This window comes from Mustela nigripes, chromosome 2 (genome assembly GCF_022355385.1).
Source record: "Mustela nigripes isolate SB6536 chromosome 2, MUSNIG.SB6536, whole genome shotgun sequence".
Classification (NCBI taxonomy): Eukaryota; Metazoa; Chordata; class Mammalia; order Carnivora; family Mustelidae; genus Mustela; species Mustela nigripes.
In genome coordinates this window covers 127,376,971-127,394,005 of record NC_081558.1, presented here as the reverse complement: position 1 = coordinate 127,394,005, position 17,035 = coordinate 127,376,971, and the positions used below count along the sequence as shown (strand labels likewise).

The 17,035-nt window shown below is 41.7% G+C and overlaps 1 protein-coding gene across 4 annotated transcripts in view; it reads right to left on the bottom strand.

The window, feature by feature from the left end:
* Positions 1 to 437: 437 nt before the first annotated feature.
* The window catches only part of GOLIM4 (golgi integral membrane protein 4), an 86,533-nt gene continuing 69,935 nt past the window's right edge, over positions 438 to 17,035 (bottom strand). For 2 of the 4 annotated variants that reach the window (XM_059391597.1, XM_059391600.1), the window contains 6 exons: positions 16,296 to 16,378; positions 14,593 to 14,702; positions 11,086 to 11,253; positions 10,687 to 10,755; positions 2,478 to 2,558; positions 438 to 2,164 (listed from right to left, as the gene is read on the bottom strand). In XM_059391597.1, coding sequence (XP_059247580.1) covers positions 2,015 to 2,164; positions 2,478 to 2,558; positions 10,687 to 10,755; positions 11,086 to 11,253; positions 14,593 to 14,702; positions 16,296 to 16,378 — 661 coding nt within the window. In that variant the 3' untranslated portion in view covers positions 438 to 2,014. The remainder of the gene's footprint in view (positions 2,165 to 2,477; positions 2,559 to 10,686; positions 10,756 to 11,085; positions 11,254 to 14,592; positions 14,703 to 16,295; positions 16,379 to 17,035) is intronic. The other 2 variants (XM_059391598.1, XM_059391601.1) reach the window with 1 other exon arrangement.

The window sequence follows — 17,035 nt, the reverse complement described above, 5'->3', positions numbered from 1 at the left end:
TTTTTGCGCATCTCATTAATGTATCTCAACTCTGATTGATTAGTTCTCTTCCAAACAGTAGCTAGGATGGGACTAGAACTTGGCGCCATAGAGTAGAATGGTTTGGGCTGGTTGCTTTCCTAGGGGGGCTTTAAAATGTATTTCTTTGTTTCGTGTGTGCTCACATGACAGTCTCTGACATTTCTGTACCTATTTCTATTTTCTTCTCCAGGAACTAGCTCAAGTAAAATAATTCTTGGCTCTTTCTTTAGGAGAGGGATAAAGAAAATAAAGTACCAATCCAATCAGAGAGAGAGAGATAAGGAAAGTAGGAAAAGGTTGGAAAGGCATTTTATAATTCATTAATCTATACCGGTACTTCCTAAAATTTTTCCTTTCCTAAAAAAGAACTGAAGAATAAGAACAGAAACTAATAAGATATCGCAGACTTTACAAGATTTACCAGTTGCTTTTTATAGCTTTATTGACTATTACCAAGTTTCAATATGGTTCAAATAATTAAATACTGCAACTGGGACATTAAAAATACAAACTAATTTACCAAAATAATTGTATTCTGAATATTATGTACAATATTATACATTTTACATTACATAAAGGGTTTTTATACATAAAGGTAAAATTTGATTTATGATTATTGAAAATCCAAAATATATTTGAACAAAACATTCCTATGCATACATATAATCACTCCACTGGGATAATAATCAAAACCATACATGAGTGTGGTTATTAAAAACTAACTTTACATTCATATAACAGTGGTAGAAATTAAATGTCTTCATTAACTTGAGAGTATTATTATAAAACCACACACCACATATGAATTATATAACCTAATTCTAATATTTAAAAATCTTTATGTAGAGAGACAAATATGTCTTGATCCCAGAAGAATTTTTGATTTTTAATTTTTTTATTTTAGGGGACTTTTGTAGTCATTAAAATGCCATACATGGGCATAACACAAGCTCCAATCCTAGCAAACAGAAAGATCATGAGGGTCTATCATATCACCATGGGTATTTTACTGTATAGTTTACAAGAAATAACCCTATTCAATTGTGTAATTTGGAATGCCTTCATATTCATACTTGTCATCAAAGGGATTACATATTGAGGACCAGACTTTATGGAGAAAACATATATTATAGTAGAGAACCAGATATTGAAACAAGGATATTACTAGATGATTTCAGAAAAAAAAGAACTGAATGGGTGCTCACATAGAAAATGCCACCCACACACACTAAATTAGTTATGAAACAAGGTTTCAGTCCTTCAAGAAGGTTAATACACTGATGCATCCTACCTTGTTTGAATACTGGACTATCAAAGTCCAGAATACTGTGGCGTAAGTTTGAGTACCGTCTCATTTTAAAATCTAATTCCTTTCATGAACAGCTGTGATTTGAAGCAGAGCCAAACATTTTTCTGACACAAAAAGCCTGAAAAACAATGTCTTTATAAACAAAATGCTTTTCCAATCATATGTCAGTCTGTACATAGATCTCATTCCAGAGACAGACGGGTGAACATTCCATCCCAACTATACACAAGAACCTTAGAAAGGCAGCAGTTAATAATAAGCTGGCCATTGTTCTTAAAGACTATACAGCATTTTGCAGTATTCCCTACTTGAAATCCTGTATTTTGTTAAAGGCAAACAACAGAACACCTGGAAACTAGGAGACAGAAAAGTAACAAGCTGAAATATACAAAATCGGTGCTCTTTTCAACATCACATAATCTATGAAAAATGAGATTCAAAGGCTAAGGTTTGCTTTATTGTTTTTCTTCTGGTTCGTGTTTAGCTTGAATATAAAAGAAGCTCTAACCTAGGTTATCAAAATATATTCATATAAATGTATGAGCATTTCTAATAGAAAAGTTAAAAAAAAGTCTAAATTCTTAACTTTTGTAATTAAATATCCTAGAGTTCAGTAGGCAGATTTACTTCTGAGCAGCTTGAAAGGAGCCCGTCGGCTGAGCCCTGTCCACGCGGTCGGCGCCGCTACATTTCCGCTCTTCGCTGGGATTTCTCCGCCACCGCAGCCCCGTCGTCTTCCTCTTCTTCCTCCTCCTCATAGGGTTCCTCTCGGCGTTTAGGGCGGTGGTCATCCCGAGCTTCTTGTTCTTCGCCATCATTGTTTTTTTCGTCGGCCTTAAAAGGAAAAGGAAAAGGAAAAGGGAAAACGAACAGGGCACAGGGTTAGTGATATAAATAATTCCCCCCTTAAAGAATTAGTGTGAAGTTACTCATTTTTAGAGGAAGGAAACGAGTGGAGGAATATGTTCGACAGGCAACAGCGCTGGTCTTCCCTGACCTTCACGGTGTCACAGGGTTTCCTAATTCCAGGCTGGCCAGTTAAAACTGCTCGGCGCCCGAGTGGGACCCGCCGGTACCTCTACCCAACCAGCCAGACGTGTCTCCTACGCATGCGCACACGCGCAGTAGCCATCTGTCCTATACCTACGTTTTCCTCATTTTCACCGTATGTCTCCTCGGCATTATGCTCCAATTCCCTTTTTTTCTCTTCAGTCAAATCTTCCTGAACCTGAAAGAAACCAGGGATACCAGATGACCCTTTTTTATATCACTTAAACACTTGCAACAACAGATTTTGATTTCCAAATAGTTCATTAAAATGAGCAGAAACAAAGTAAAATAAAACTAAATTTGAAAAAAGACAAAAGTCTCTTTGAGTCAAAGATTTAACTTGTCCATTAGCTAGGAAGAGATGTACAATACACCTCCTACAAAAAAATCAATGCCATCGATTTGGAGCCTAGGACTTTTCTGTTTGAGTTTCTTTCTCTGAATAAGCATTAACCCTGCAAGTATAAACCTGCAGAAATTCAGCTTATAAAATTAAAAATTTCCCATTTCAAACTGGGACAACTGCAGATGTCTGAAAGCTCTGATGGAATGTAAGTTGTAGGAAGACAGGAACCACCTGTCTTACTCAACTGTCTTCAGTACCTAGGTGTGTCCCTGGCACACGGCAATTGCTTAATATATACTGGTGAAATGCATCAGTCAATGAATGAATAAGTGAATCAATGCAAAAAACACCTGCTCTGTGAAGGCACAGAAAACAGACACCATTACCTATACATGAGGTAGCAGAAAACAGAGAAAATGTGTATATATAATCCTGTAATTAAGAGTAAGGTTCTCTGGCTAAAATACCTAAAACATAAAACACAATCATTTCAATTTCTTCATGAGATAGTTACTAAGCTACCCCACATCCCTACATCTCTCCAGTGTTCTACTATGACACTTCTGTTTCAAGTTTTCTTTTATGTGCACTATTACAATTACATGTCACTGATCCCAATTATTTTTTTCAAAATGTAAATCAAAGAAAGTACCCCAAAACAGAGATTATTTGCCCCAAATCATCTCTATTTATTGATTCCATTCCACAAAAATACAAGGTAAAATACTTTCTAAACGTGTATGTATGCCAAAAGATTGAAGTCACTTGAATTTCAAAAAAACTTTGCTGCCCATCCATTAAGCATTATGTAGTATCCTGGACTAAAAGAAAAGCTGAGCTGTCCTAGGATACTGGTATAAAAGTAGGTCTTCCTGAATAACACACAGAATTACCAGATTGGGGGCAGAGACAGGGAAGAGGGTGTTAGAAGTCCCAGAAATGGGCAAGGTAGGAAAGCAAACAGATGCTACACATAAAGAGGAACAGATTAAGGGCTGCCTCACAGTGTCCAGTCCAGGTGTGACAGGAAAGAACCACAACCTACCAGCAGGAACCTGACTTGTTAAGAGCTAACAAAGATGACCCTTCAAAGAGGCCTACAAGGAGCCCAGCTTTCCTGAACCTCTTCTAAAGAGCCCCTAAACTACAATGCAACTAAATAAATACATTCTGGGGACAGTGGCATGTACTCACATGTTCCAGTGGTGAGAGCTAAAGAGAAGACACCCTAGTCTCACCTACAGATTCTTTAACAGTCGTCCATAACCCCTTTTCTGCCCTCTGTCACACAATCTCATAGTAACACTTGAGTTGAAAACACTGAATTACTAAATTTCAGACTACATATATACTTAAAGTCTCACTAACTAAAACATCATTAAATTACTGAAGTATCCCCATCAATTTCAGTGAACAAAAGTATGTCTTCTGCAGCCTTAATAATAAAAATATACTAGCGAACACCAAACTTGGTTTAGCTGGGGGAAGGAACTGCCTTGAAACTGCAAGGTGGTGGGAAAGTATATATAAATCAGGGTCCACAAAATTTTTTTGTAAAAGGCCAGATTTAGTAAATATTCAGCCTTGCTCAGCCATAAAGTCTCTGGAGCAGCTACTCAACCCTACTGCTGGGGTGCAGAAGCAGCCTTGGACAATAGGTAAAACAAAAAGGCATGTTCGAAAGAGACCTGACTTACAAAATGGACTGAGGCCTGTAGTGTGCCAAATCCTAACACAGGCTGTAGATTCGGACAGACCTGGATTTAAACTGTGGCTCTAAAATGCTGGCTGTATAAAAATAAGGTCACCTGTTTCTATTCTGAACATTTGCCGGCACATAAAAATAAAGCAAATAATTCAGGGAACTCCTTATAGCCATAACCAAGGTTCAGAAGTTAGCTCAATGCTGCCACCCTTGCATCACCTATCTCTGTTCGTTCATTCATTCATTCTTTCTTCTTTCTTTATTTTGATGACCTAGTCTTAAAAATTCTAGATCTCATGTAATTTCATTCTTACCCAACTCAGTATGTATCTCTAAAAACAATGGATTTTTCTTATATAACCACAACACCATTATCACACCTGATAAATAATTCCATGGTATTATCTAATGTCTAGTTCCAACTTAACATTTTCCTAATCATCTTCAAAATGTCAGGCACCTCGGCAGCTCAGTTGGCTAAGTATCTGCCCTTGGCTCAGGTCATGATCCCAGGTCCTGAGATCCCTGCCCGGTAAGCAGCCTGCTTTACCCTCTCCTCCTACTCCCCCACTCATGCTCTCTCTCTCTCTCTCGCTCTCTCTGTCAAATAAATAAAAATCAAAAAATCAAAAAACAAAAACAAAACAAAAAAAAAACCCCAAACTGTCCATTTATAGTTGGTTTGGTCTAAACATCATCCAAAGACCTAACAGCGGTTCTGCTCCCCTTTTTCCTTAATGCTATTGACTTGTTTTCCTGTAGAATGACCCACACTCTGGATTCACTGGCTTCTTTAACATCTCACTTAATTCATTTCTCCAGCCCTCACATTTCTTAAAAAAGGAAGTTAAAGATTTATGTGAGTTCAGATTCAATGTGCAAAGCAAGAGTTTTTCAAAGGTGATGCTGCAGATTTTTGTATTTTCATCACATTAGGAAGCACATAACACTTGCCCCATTTTTTGTGAGGCTGAAGTTGGTTGTGAGCTCAGAAGGTAACTGCCTGAACCCTCCATGATAAAATTCCCTGACCTCCACTCATCTAGTGATGTCATCCACTGATGACTGGCTCTTAAGTCACTTGTTTTAATTAGGGGCTACAAAAATGATGACTTTCTAATTCCATCATTCCTTCTGCATTCACTAACTTCTATCAGGAAGAACTTGCCCATATCAATTATTTAGTTACTGTCCTTGGTATACTTAATTATGATAGCCTCTAAAATCAGATCTGGAGGTGCCTGGGTGGCTCAGTGGGTTAAAGCCTCTGCCTTCAGCTCAGGTCATGATCCTAGGGTCCTGGGATCACGCCCCCAATCGGGCTCTCTGCTCAGCAGGGAGTCTGCTTACCCTCCTTCTCTCTCTGCCTGCCTCTCTGCCTGATTGTGATCTCTGTCTGTCAAATAAATAAATACAAATCTTTAAAAAAAAAAAAAAAGATAAAAAATAAAAATAAAATCGGATCTGGATGGGCTCTAATCATGGTTCCAACAATAACCAGCTATGTGATCTTCAGAAACTTGGCTAACCTCTCTAAGGGTCAAATTTCTTATCTGTCAAATAAAAGGGTTTGATAAAAATCAGTGATTTTTAATTTTCTGTGTGGGGGGGTCATGAACCCTTTTAAGATTTTGGGAAGAAATGCAAATGTATGCAAAAAGGCACAGATACAATTCATTTGACACAGAAGTTTCAGGAGGTTCAGACTTTCCTGAGTCCACATGTGGCCACCTATTCCAGGAATGCTTCTCCAAACAGCATGTTCCTGGAACTCTGATTCCTAGGCCCCACCATAGGTTAAGATCAAAATCTCCGAGGGTAAAATCCGATCCAGGAGTTTGTACCTTTCATACACTCTCTCCAAAGGGATTCTTAGCCATGGTAAAGACTGAGAGCTACTAGTCTGAGTGACAGGCAGTGTAGGGTTAAGAATGTCTCTGACTAGAGAAATAAATGCCCTTGCATACATACTTTCTTCTCTTCCCTGGAGATCTACTACAGAAAATCTGGGTTGTTTATCAGTTGTCAATAGAATCTGAGGAAAGAAGCCCTGACGTAAATTACTCTTTAATTTATGGAACACACAAATGCAAATTTTGTAATTTTCAAACTTATAGATAGACATTTTTATTCTGGTAATATCTTCTTTGTGTTTGGAACAAAAGTAATGCAAACTTGTTTTAACAGGCATAACTGATAGGGTGCCTGGGTGGCTCAGTGGGTTAAGCCATTTGCCTTCAGCTCGGGTCATGATCCCAAGGTCCTGAGATTGAGTCCCACATCGGGCTCTCTGCTCAGCAGGGAGCCTGCTTTTTCCCCTCTCTCTCTGCCTGCCTCTCTGCCTACTTGGGATCTCTGTCTGTCAAATAAATAAATAAAATCTTTAAAAAAAAAAAAAAAGAAAGAACCTTGACTATTAAAAAAAAAAAAGGCATTACTGAAAAGGAACAAAATGATACACAGAGTTTCTAATTTTCAAATATGCTTAGATTAATAACGGAAGCCAAATGTTACTTTTATAATGGAGACACACCAATTACGTCTTCCACATTCGACCCTCTTTAGTACACTGATAAAGCTGATGCAAACATTCTGTCAGAGATTTCCCAACACTGCTCCTCATTACTCATTTTTATTCACTAAAATCTAATGTCTTAGGCATTTTAGAAACGGTCCCTATGTGATGTAGCAAAGTTTAATCGCCAAAATAAGACAGATCTACTGAGTCCGAAATGGGCTTTGGCTTTACACATCAAAGATGTCATGGGATAAGACAGGAACCAGAAGGCTGAACGTGAAGTAGATCAGGATGCTGAGATCCAAAGATGTGGAAGGAATGTGACAAAGGAAAGGCCTTCAGCACCAGCAGCTCTTGGGGTCATGGTGAACAGGGGAGCGGTGCTGCCAGGCCAGCTCCGTGCTAGGGTGACTCCCAGCTGGCAGCCCCACTAAAGGCAGCCAAGTAACCCTGTGCGTGCTCTCCCACGAGTGCACAGATCCATCTATGTTCGATTATATTTGGACAAAATGAGCACTGAGAGTGCTTTCAAGCAGTCATTTAACTAACATATTTTTTTGAGCATTTAAATCACTTTTAAGCACCATAGCACCTTTGGGCAATGCCATACTTTGTCTTGTTTGCTCATCAGTAGATAAAAAGTCTGGAAAGTAAGCAACACAAGGATGGGATCCCCACATGAATGTCCCAAACAATAATCCATGAATACTTGTTCATAACCATCATTTGTATATCATAGAAGGATAACACTATTGCACTAAAAGAAGGCAGGGATAGTGCAGATTTCCAAAAAGCACACTCGTCTTGGGTTCCACTCTCTGAGCTCAAGTCACAAGTCTGACGGGCTGAACCTCTAAGCAGGGAGGGCCCTGGCAAGATGGACTTCATTTCTAGGAGCAAATGCTGACGGAAGTCAGGTGATGTGGGAGGGGAAGACACGAAAGCAATGGGCCATACATCCCTCTGGTCAGTGTACTCTGAGGCTCAGTGCAGAGAAGAAGGACACAGATGACACGTCACTTCATGGCTTTTGGAGCATCCCACAAATGTCTCACAAGCATCACTTAGAAACGTGAAATGGCTCTCATATATTGCATTCCTCTCCTTCCCATTTTGCTGCAGTCTGGTGAGAACTTCATCTTCAACTATTACTAGCCTTAAATGGTATTTGGTATTTCCCTCCTCCAGGAAAGAGCTGGGAACAATGGGAAAAGGTGGGAAGATCCAAGAGCTAACCATCTCAGGAAGGCACCACAGTCTGTGCAAGGGCCCCTCAGGGACAGAAAGAGGAGTCACCCAGGGAAGAAGAAAGGCAGGCTGAGAGCATTCCTCCATGGGAGGGTGCACAACCTCAGACCTCAGGCCTATGCAAGAGGGGGTCAGAAAGAGGGGCAGAGACTCCAGAGAGAAATTCAGAGCAGGAAACCAGAGAAAGAGGAGCAGGACCCGGGGCCCACTGCAGGGAGAGTAAAGGGCTCCAGTGGGCTCAGCGCACCCAAGGGACAAAGAGCAGCAGTCTTCACCCCGGCCTGTCACCACTCTCTTCCCCTCCTGTCTCTTTCTTTTTTTCCCTATCCTTGAACCTGCTTGGATCACTGGAGTGCTCTCTCCACCTTAACTGACATAACATGAAGGTTAAAAAAAAAAAAAAAATCAGTAAATACAGATTAAAATTTTATGTTTACCCTTCTGCATTTAAAAAAAAAGTCAAGGTGAACCTCCTCTCTTTTAATCCCTCAAAGATATCGGGCATCGGGCATAATGAGACAGAATAATATTTGTCTAGACATCCTGTTACAAGAGAAGTCCAGATGAATACCTTTTCCTTGCCAAATGTCTTAATATTCAAGGCTGCTAGTTTTTCTAATGCTCTCCTGTGATACCATAGCTCAGGATCTTGATCAGGATGAACAGCAGGAGGAGAACAGAGAAAGAATAAAAAGATCAAGCCAGAGTGCACAGGAGTAGAGCTGTATGTTGCCAATGGCTATAAAGAGCAACATCCCTTTCTGTTTTTCAGGTATAAGCACAAATTTTATTAACATTAGCTCTGAGAAGTGGACAACAAACGCTACAAAAATGAAAAAGCAGGGCTAGTTGAGGAAACTACCCACACGAGTACAGCAGCACGTGGATTCTGAGCAGGAGCCCCAGTGTCTGGGCTGACACTTGTCCATCCATTCATGCAGTTCCCCTTAGGGCTAAAGCCTCATGTCAGCAAGAAGCCTGGCTGAGAAACCCCTCTAAACCAGAGCTTTCCTGGGCCAGAGAGAGAGACTCAACATGGGACTTGTCGAGGCCTGTGCCTCATTCATAGCATGTCCCCAGGTGTGGAGCTTCAGGGGTCCCATACAGTAGAGCACTGTGACTAACCAGCCCCAACCAGATGTGCTTGTCCCTCACTTACATGGGTGTGCCATCACGATGGGTGCTCCCTGAACCTAGTCAGCAATCATCTGCCAGAAGTTTATAATAAAAAGGAAACTAAAATGAAATTTAAGAAATTTCACCCATGGAGGAACACCTGAGTGGCTCAGTTGGTTAAGTGTCTGCCTTCGGCTCAGGTCATGATCCCAGGGTTCCGGGATCGAGTCTCACACTGGGCCCATTGCTCAGCGAGAGTCTGCTTCTCCCTCTGCCTGGCTCTCCTGCTACTTGTGCTCTCTCTCTCTTTCTGACAAATAAATAAATAAAATATTTTAAAAAAGAAGAAAGAAAGAAATTCCACCCATGGGGCGCCTAGGTGGTGCAGTTGGTTAAAGCATCTCTTAGATTTCGGTTTGGGTCATGCTCTCAGGTTGTACGATGGAGCCCTGTGTCAGGCTATGTGCTCACATGAGTTTGTTTGAGATTCCCTCTCTCTCTCCCTCTGCTCCTCCCCACCCCATGCTCACTCTCTCTCTCTCCCTAAAATAAATCTTCAAAAAAAAAAAAAATTTCTACCCAAATGCTTTTTATGCAGCTGAGCTTCTTACATATTTTTCCCTTCCTTTATCATTAAATTTCATTATGACTCTAAATTCCTAGGACAGAAGAGGCAAAAAGGAGACACTTAAAACTCTTTTGGAGAGTGTTAACTGTATTCTGACAGATACTGGGAGGTACCCTCTTGAGGCAGAACAGTGACAATGTCTACAAGTTACAGGGGTCACTCCAGAACCCCTCAACAGGCAAAGCTTTGTTGTTCTCTCTTTTATGGGGGAAAGAAACAGGAGAAAGTATTTCTTACAAAAAACAGACAGACCTAGGTCCACCATTCCTAGAAGGCCACATGTCTTCTTTCATTTCAAAATTTCTAGTGAGAACCAGGAGGAAGGATTTATGACCCTGTTTTCGTTGCCTCCTAACCAAACGACTCTACTTCCATGGTCCATTTCTTCTTCTTCTTCTTCTTTTTTTAAAGATTTTATTTATTTATTTGACAGAGAGAAATCACAAGTAGACGGAGAGGCAGGCAGAGAGAGAGAGGAGGAAGCAGACTCCCTGCTGAGCAGAGAGCCCGATGCGGGACTCGATCCCAGGACCCTGAGATCATGACCTGAGCCGAAGGCAGCGGCTTAACCCACTGAGCCACCCAGGCGCCCCATGGTCCATTTCTTCTTGAAAGCACCTTTTCTCCTCCCACCTCTGTCCTTCTGAAGGTGTCTACAGAAGGTGTGTCAAAGCCCATGCCGTGACGTAAGGGGAGTGCGATACACCAAGCATCCTGACCAGTTTCCTGCACTCCGCCTCCCTACCTCCTCCTCTCCCTCTTCCTGGTACTGCTCGTCAACATTATCCTCCTGCTGGTCTGGGTTTCCTGCCATCTGTTGAAACAAAAGGGGGAAGCTCAGGTTACTGAACACTGGAGATGCGTTTCACAGTACGCTGGGACAAAGAGCAAGCTTGCTGCCATAAAAAATGTACTTTCAATGCATCAGTGGTCAGAAAATGATGAATAACCCTTCCGAAAACAAAACCTAGGAGGCGTGTTACTCTCTCTCTCTGAGTATGGATATATTGTTTCACATAATGGACTAAAACCCATCCAAAGAGGCAAACCTTCCATCAGGGTGCATTAGACTGACCTTTTGCAAGACCTAGGCAGTTAATAAGACATCCAGGTTAGAACCACCTCTGTACTAGCATCTGCTTACCACCAAATGTTCCTCCATCTCGGCATTCTCCTGCTTTTGATTACTTTGTTTTGGCTCTTCATTTTCATCTGGCAAATTTTCTTCCCTCACTTGCTCGGCTTCCTCAAATTCATCTTCACCTTGATTATTAGGGTCATCTGCTGGGTTTATATCCTCTACAGCGGCCCTCTGCAAAATTTGAATAAAAAGCAACCACTACTTCAAAATCCAGGATCAAATTTAATTTCATTTGAAAGGCCACACACTGGCAGAAAATGAAATCGTCCTCCACCAGCATGTTCAGATCTATCCTTGCCAAGACTCACAAGTACACATCCCACTGTCAAGAGAAAACTCCTTGCATTATTCGTCAGAGGCTGAATGAATGAGAATGCTGTACAAACAACACTTGTTTTCTGCAAGCGATTCCAAAACAGTCCTCCAAATTCTATCACAAGAAATGTGAGCATATGGGACGCCTGGGTGGCTCAGTTGGTTGGGCAGCTGCCTTCGGCTCAGGTCATGATCCCAGCGTCCTGGGATCGAGTCCCACATCGGGCTCCTTGCTTGGCGGGGAGCCTGCTTCTCCCTCTGCCTCTGCCTGCCATTCTGTCTGCCTGTGCTCGCTCTCTCTCTCTCTCTCTCTCTGACAAATAAATAAAATCTTAAAAAAATCTAGAAATGTGAGCATAACTAAATAGACAACAAGAAAAACAGTTAATAAAAGCTACAAGACAGGGCACCTGGTTGGCTCAGGTGGTTAAATGACTGCCTCCGGCTCAGGTCATAATCATGGGGTCCTAAGATGGAGCCCCGCATCAGGCCCCCTCCTCAGTGGGGAGCCTGCTTCTCCCTCTTCCACACCCCCTGCTATGTGCTTGTAAGAGCTCACACGCTCGTGCCCACCTCACTGTCTCTCTGTCAAATAAATAAATAAAATCTAAAATAAAGAAAAAAAAAAGCTAAAGACCAACTAGGAGAGATCATTAAAATGAGAGATTTAGATAGGCAAATTGTAACTTCTTCCATGAGTATGCTGATTTTTATACAGGCAAACTTTCCTCTGCCAGGGATTTTTCACAGTAAGTGGGTAGAAAGCCCTCAAAGAGCAAGAAGGCGCCACCAGAAAGGACGTAAGAAATAGGCTCTAAAGGAGACAAGAACGGGCTAACCCAGTCTCTGGCAGTGTATCATGAAAAACCTCTCCCCCAACTCCTTTTCTGGCAGCTCTCAGTGACCATGTTCAACAAATGCCCTTCACATGATCAACTTGAGATTTATCTCTATTTTCTACTCAAACTCCCAAAACACCTTTCAAAATAATCCATGTCCTCATAAAGATTCAGAGTTTAAAGCCCAAGCTGGGCAGACGGTAATGCTTGCAGGAGCTTCCCAATGCTTCCAGGGTCACCAACAGTACACTTAAGGGAAGCAGCAAAGGCTTCTAATAGATGAGGCCTCAGAGTGAGATTTGGTCTCTATCCCTGTTCTCCAGACAACAGGACTCGACTCCAATTTACTCCAGGGCCTTGAACGCAGTCAAGGGTTCACACCGCTGTCTCAGCTGATCTACGATATGCACACCCCTGCTTGTACACTTCACGCCAGTGCAGATGACGCTCTTCTTGGGAATCCAGAGTGACAAATCATCACCTTCGCACATCCCCAATTACCCCACAATCTCGTTAGACAGATTTCTTTCTGTGCATTACCAACAAATTTGTGTGGACATTATGTAACACATTCTCTTCAGAAAAAAAGTATGGAAAGCTTTTGCAAAAACCCACAAAATGTACACCCTAGGTCCAACTCTAACCAAGTAGCAGTTTAACAGGCACAGCTGTTACATTCAAACAAAACAGACAAGGGGCGCCTGGGTGGCTCAGTGGGTTGAGCCTCTGCCTTCGGCTCAGGTCATGATCCCGGGGGCCTGGGATCGAGTCCCGCATTGGGCTCTCTGCTCGGCAGGGAGCCTGCTTCTCCTCATCTCTGTCTCTCTGCCTATTTGTGATCTCTCTCTCTGTCAAATAAATAAATAAAATCTTAAAACTGTCAAATAAATAAATAAAATCTTAAAAAAAAAAGTTTAAAAAAAAAACAAAACAGACAATCAGTTATGAATCAGTTATGATTCTATGAAGCTGGACAAAAATTTTTTTTAAGTATTTTTTTTAAGTATAATTTTTTATTTTTTATAAACATATATTTTTATCCCCAGAGGTACAGGTCTGTGAATCAAAAATTTTTTAATTAAAAAAAATAGATGAGACAAAGAGAGAGCAAGTAGGCTAACAATTTTCACTGAAAGAAGGAAGGGGGGGAAAGCCACCAGTGTGTCATCCAGAACATGAAAACCACTAATGGGAGAGTAAAGGGTTACACAATCAAGTACTCAATGTACACAGCACCTCCCAGAGGGGGGTGACTGGAATAGGCATCCTTCTGCTGTCCCTCCATCCTTGTCAGGCGCACACCTGCTTCCTTGCTCCTTTTGCAAGAAGCTCTTTGCCCTTTCACAGTCTCTAGCTCCTCCTTGCTCTCCTGCTGTCTGGAGCTCCTGCTCTTTCCTGAGCATCCTCTCCCAAATGCTGATCCAGGGGCCACAGGCAAATGTATCTGTCACATCCCCGCACAAGCAGAAAAGCCATTTCCATCCAAGGGACTTCAGGTAGCTATCAGGAAGCCTTCCTTCTACGATTCTCAAGGAAGGATATGGATCCTCCTTCCCATACAAACAGGACCCATATGAAAGCACAGACTGAATTTCATAAACATGGTGGTTGATTTACTAGCAAGATGACAAGAGAGCTAAAGTAAGTCATAGAATTTATTTACACGTCTGCATAAGAACATGCCCCATGGAGCTTTGCTTGCCTCGGGCTCTGGGCCACACAGCTATGACTGAGAGGCTGGGTCCTTTCTTGGTAAACACAAAGAACATTCCCAGTTAGTAGGTCTCTACCAATTTATATTCTAATTTTTCTATAGCACCTTGGCACCTGAGCAGATTTTTCTTTTACTTCTCAAGCCACACATCCTTATCCACCCATGTACTGATGAAAATGGCCCCTGACTACTGGGAGATGAGAGTCACAAGACATACAAAACACTCTATTGGACTATTCAACAGGATCCATGATGGTCCATTTCCCTTCTCTGGTTCTGTGACTCCTGCACTTGTCCCCCTCCCCACCATCTTTCAAAATGACTACATATTTCAATACCTCTCAATATCATTTTTCTCAGTTTTAATTTTATTAATCTAGAAGTTCACAGAGGGAAAGTCCTTCTATGTTTTCCCGGAACTTTTGAACCAGTCTCATCACCCACACGTACCCCAGTTTACAGTTAACAGTACTGCTGATGCCATTACACAAGTCCCCTTCCTTCTGCACTGACGAAATAACAGACACATCTGGAGCCAGGGCTCAAGCCAGAGGCATGGTGTCAGGCAAACCTTCAAGTTTCCTCTGCCTCCCAAAACCCTGGGGGTTTCCAAGTGTCATGACCAACAGAAAGGACACTTACATCTGCCTCAGATTCCAGGTCGGTTTCGTGGGGCCCCTGATCTTGAGGCTCATGTCCATTCTCTGGATCTTCTTCTGCCTCATCTTGGTGCTGGTTGTCTCTCTCATAGGCTAGCAAATTGAAGGAACTAGCATCAGTGCAGATGAACCAGACAGGATCTTGCCCTTTCACTCAAAGAAAAGCCACTGGTGGGCTTTCCTCCAGACCATTTCACCCAATCTCTCCTCCAGAGAGATTAATTCACCATATGGCATACATCTCAGCTTTTCTGATTAAAACTATGTCCCTTTCCCAGACCATGTGTCTAAGGACACAGCGTGGGTGAGTGACACCATTCTTACCTTCTCAAACCAGTGTTTGTAACATAAGCTGCATTCTCCCCCTTATTATGCAGAAAACAATAATCAAAACTTTCACAATAAAAGAAAGCCCAGTCAACTGGACACTGCCAAAATTATCAGCTAACTTTCGCTAATATCAGAGGAAGCAGCAAGGTACCAAAGGAAGAAACTGACAACGTCTCAGGAAATGAAAGAAAGAATAACCCCATCTGCAGAGCTCAGATCAAAGCCCGCCCACCCCGTGTCGTCTGATATGGCAGTGCTGAGGGCTGTTGCCCCACAGACACAGCTCACATTTCAGCTCGCATAGACAGTTCCTCACTGCTTTTGGAAAAAATTATTTCCATAAACGGAATTTAGATAAGAACATACAAAGAGAAGAACAAACAACTTTTTAAGTAAGATGTAAGAGGAAAGGTTAAGTACATGGAGAGTATTTAGCTTATAGGAAATAGGGATGCAAGGTAACTTACCATCCAAGTGCACCAAGGGATTCATTATATAAATAAGAGAACAAACTGTTCTCTCCTCTTACTGATAATGGAACAAAAAAGCTTAAAGTGCTGTACAGGGGGACATAAGGAAAACAATTTCATGACTAGAAGGGCTATAAAATTTCAGAACAGGCTATAGGGGGAGTTTGGGTAATCACCTTCTTTTTTAGACTCTTTAAGAAAGGATACATATCTGAGTGTTAAAGTTGCTAGAGAGGCTGTTACTTTCTAGTTCTATTATACAGTAAGTGACATTTGATAAATTACATAGGAGATGCTCACCACAAATGGAAGCTACTATTGCCTTAATCTGAAAAAAGTTTTATTTTTTTTTTTTTTATTTTATTTAAAGATTTTATTTATTTATCTGACAGAGAGAAATCACAAGTAGATGGAGAGGCAGGCAGAGAGAGAGAGAGAGAGGGAAGCAGGCTCCCCGCTGAGCAGAGAGCCTGATGCGGGACTCGATCCCAGGACCCTGAGATCATGACCTGAGCCGAAGGCAGCGGCTTAACCCACTGAGCCACCCAGGTGCCCTGAAAAAAGTTTTAAAGGCAATGATCCAAAGGCTTCCAAGGTAAGGTGAAAATGGAGTCATTTCCCAGAGTGTAACAGCCCTATGATAATGTATCAAAAATAATATTTCAATATACAAGAAGCTTAAGCGACAGGAAAAACATCAGAAAGGAAACAGATGATCTTGAGCTGTCTGGACCCCCAGCACGCAAAAACATAACACCAACAGCAGCAGAAGATGCACGGTACACAGACGTCCTCCGTGTGTACTCAGATGTGCACATGACTCTGAGTGGATATCACATGTTACCAAGTAATCTCATTAACATATCCATCATCTAAGAAGTCTCACCACCTCCTTCCTCTTCTTGGATGCCCTGGTCCTCAGCTCCCTGAACAATATCATGATCCACAGCATCATAACGAGCTTGCTGCCTGGAAGGGACACAAACAGCATCAATTCAGTGACAGATTAAGTGGCACAACTGGCCGTACCTCATTTATATTTAAAGTTTGCAATCAACAAAGTTCTCAACATTTTTTAAAAAGTCATAAACAAATTTTTTGTAAACTTTGTGCTAGTAGGTTTCAGAAAGATTTCAGACACAATTTCAAAGAATACTTTAAAAGAGAGAAAACGCCTTTCAAGTGATAAAGTAAAATAAAGTGAGCCCCAAAACTGCCAGGTTATTTTGAGGCCTAAACTAAGCTTGGAGCCCTAACATTTTAATTAGGGGTTAAAAATGTTGATTATCTTAAAAATTAAGTATTTAGAAATTTAATTCTCAAGCGGCTGTTCTGCCCCGGCCATAGGAGACGCGCAAGCTCATGGGTAACAAAGCTGTTTGCCATCTGCTTATACAAACAAGAACAAGAGTCGCAGGGCCCCTGGGTGGCTCAGTTAAGCGTATGCCTTTGGTGGAGGCCTTGGTCCCGGGGTGCTGGAGTCGAGTCCAGCCACGGGCTCCCATCTCAGTGCAGAGTCTGCTTCTCCCTCCGCCCGCCCTTCCCCAGCTCATGCCCTCCTCTCTCACTCGTGCTCTTTCTCTCCAGTAAATAAATAAAATCTTTAAAAATAAATAAGCAAATGAA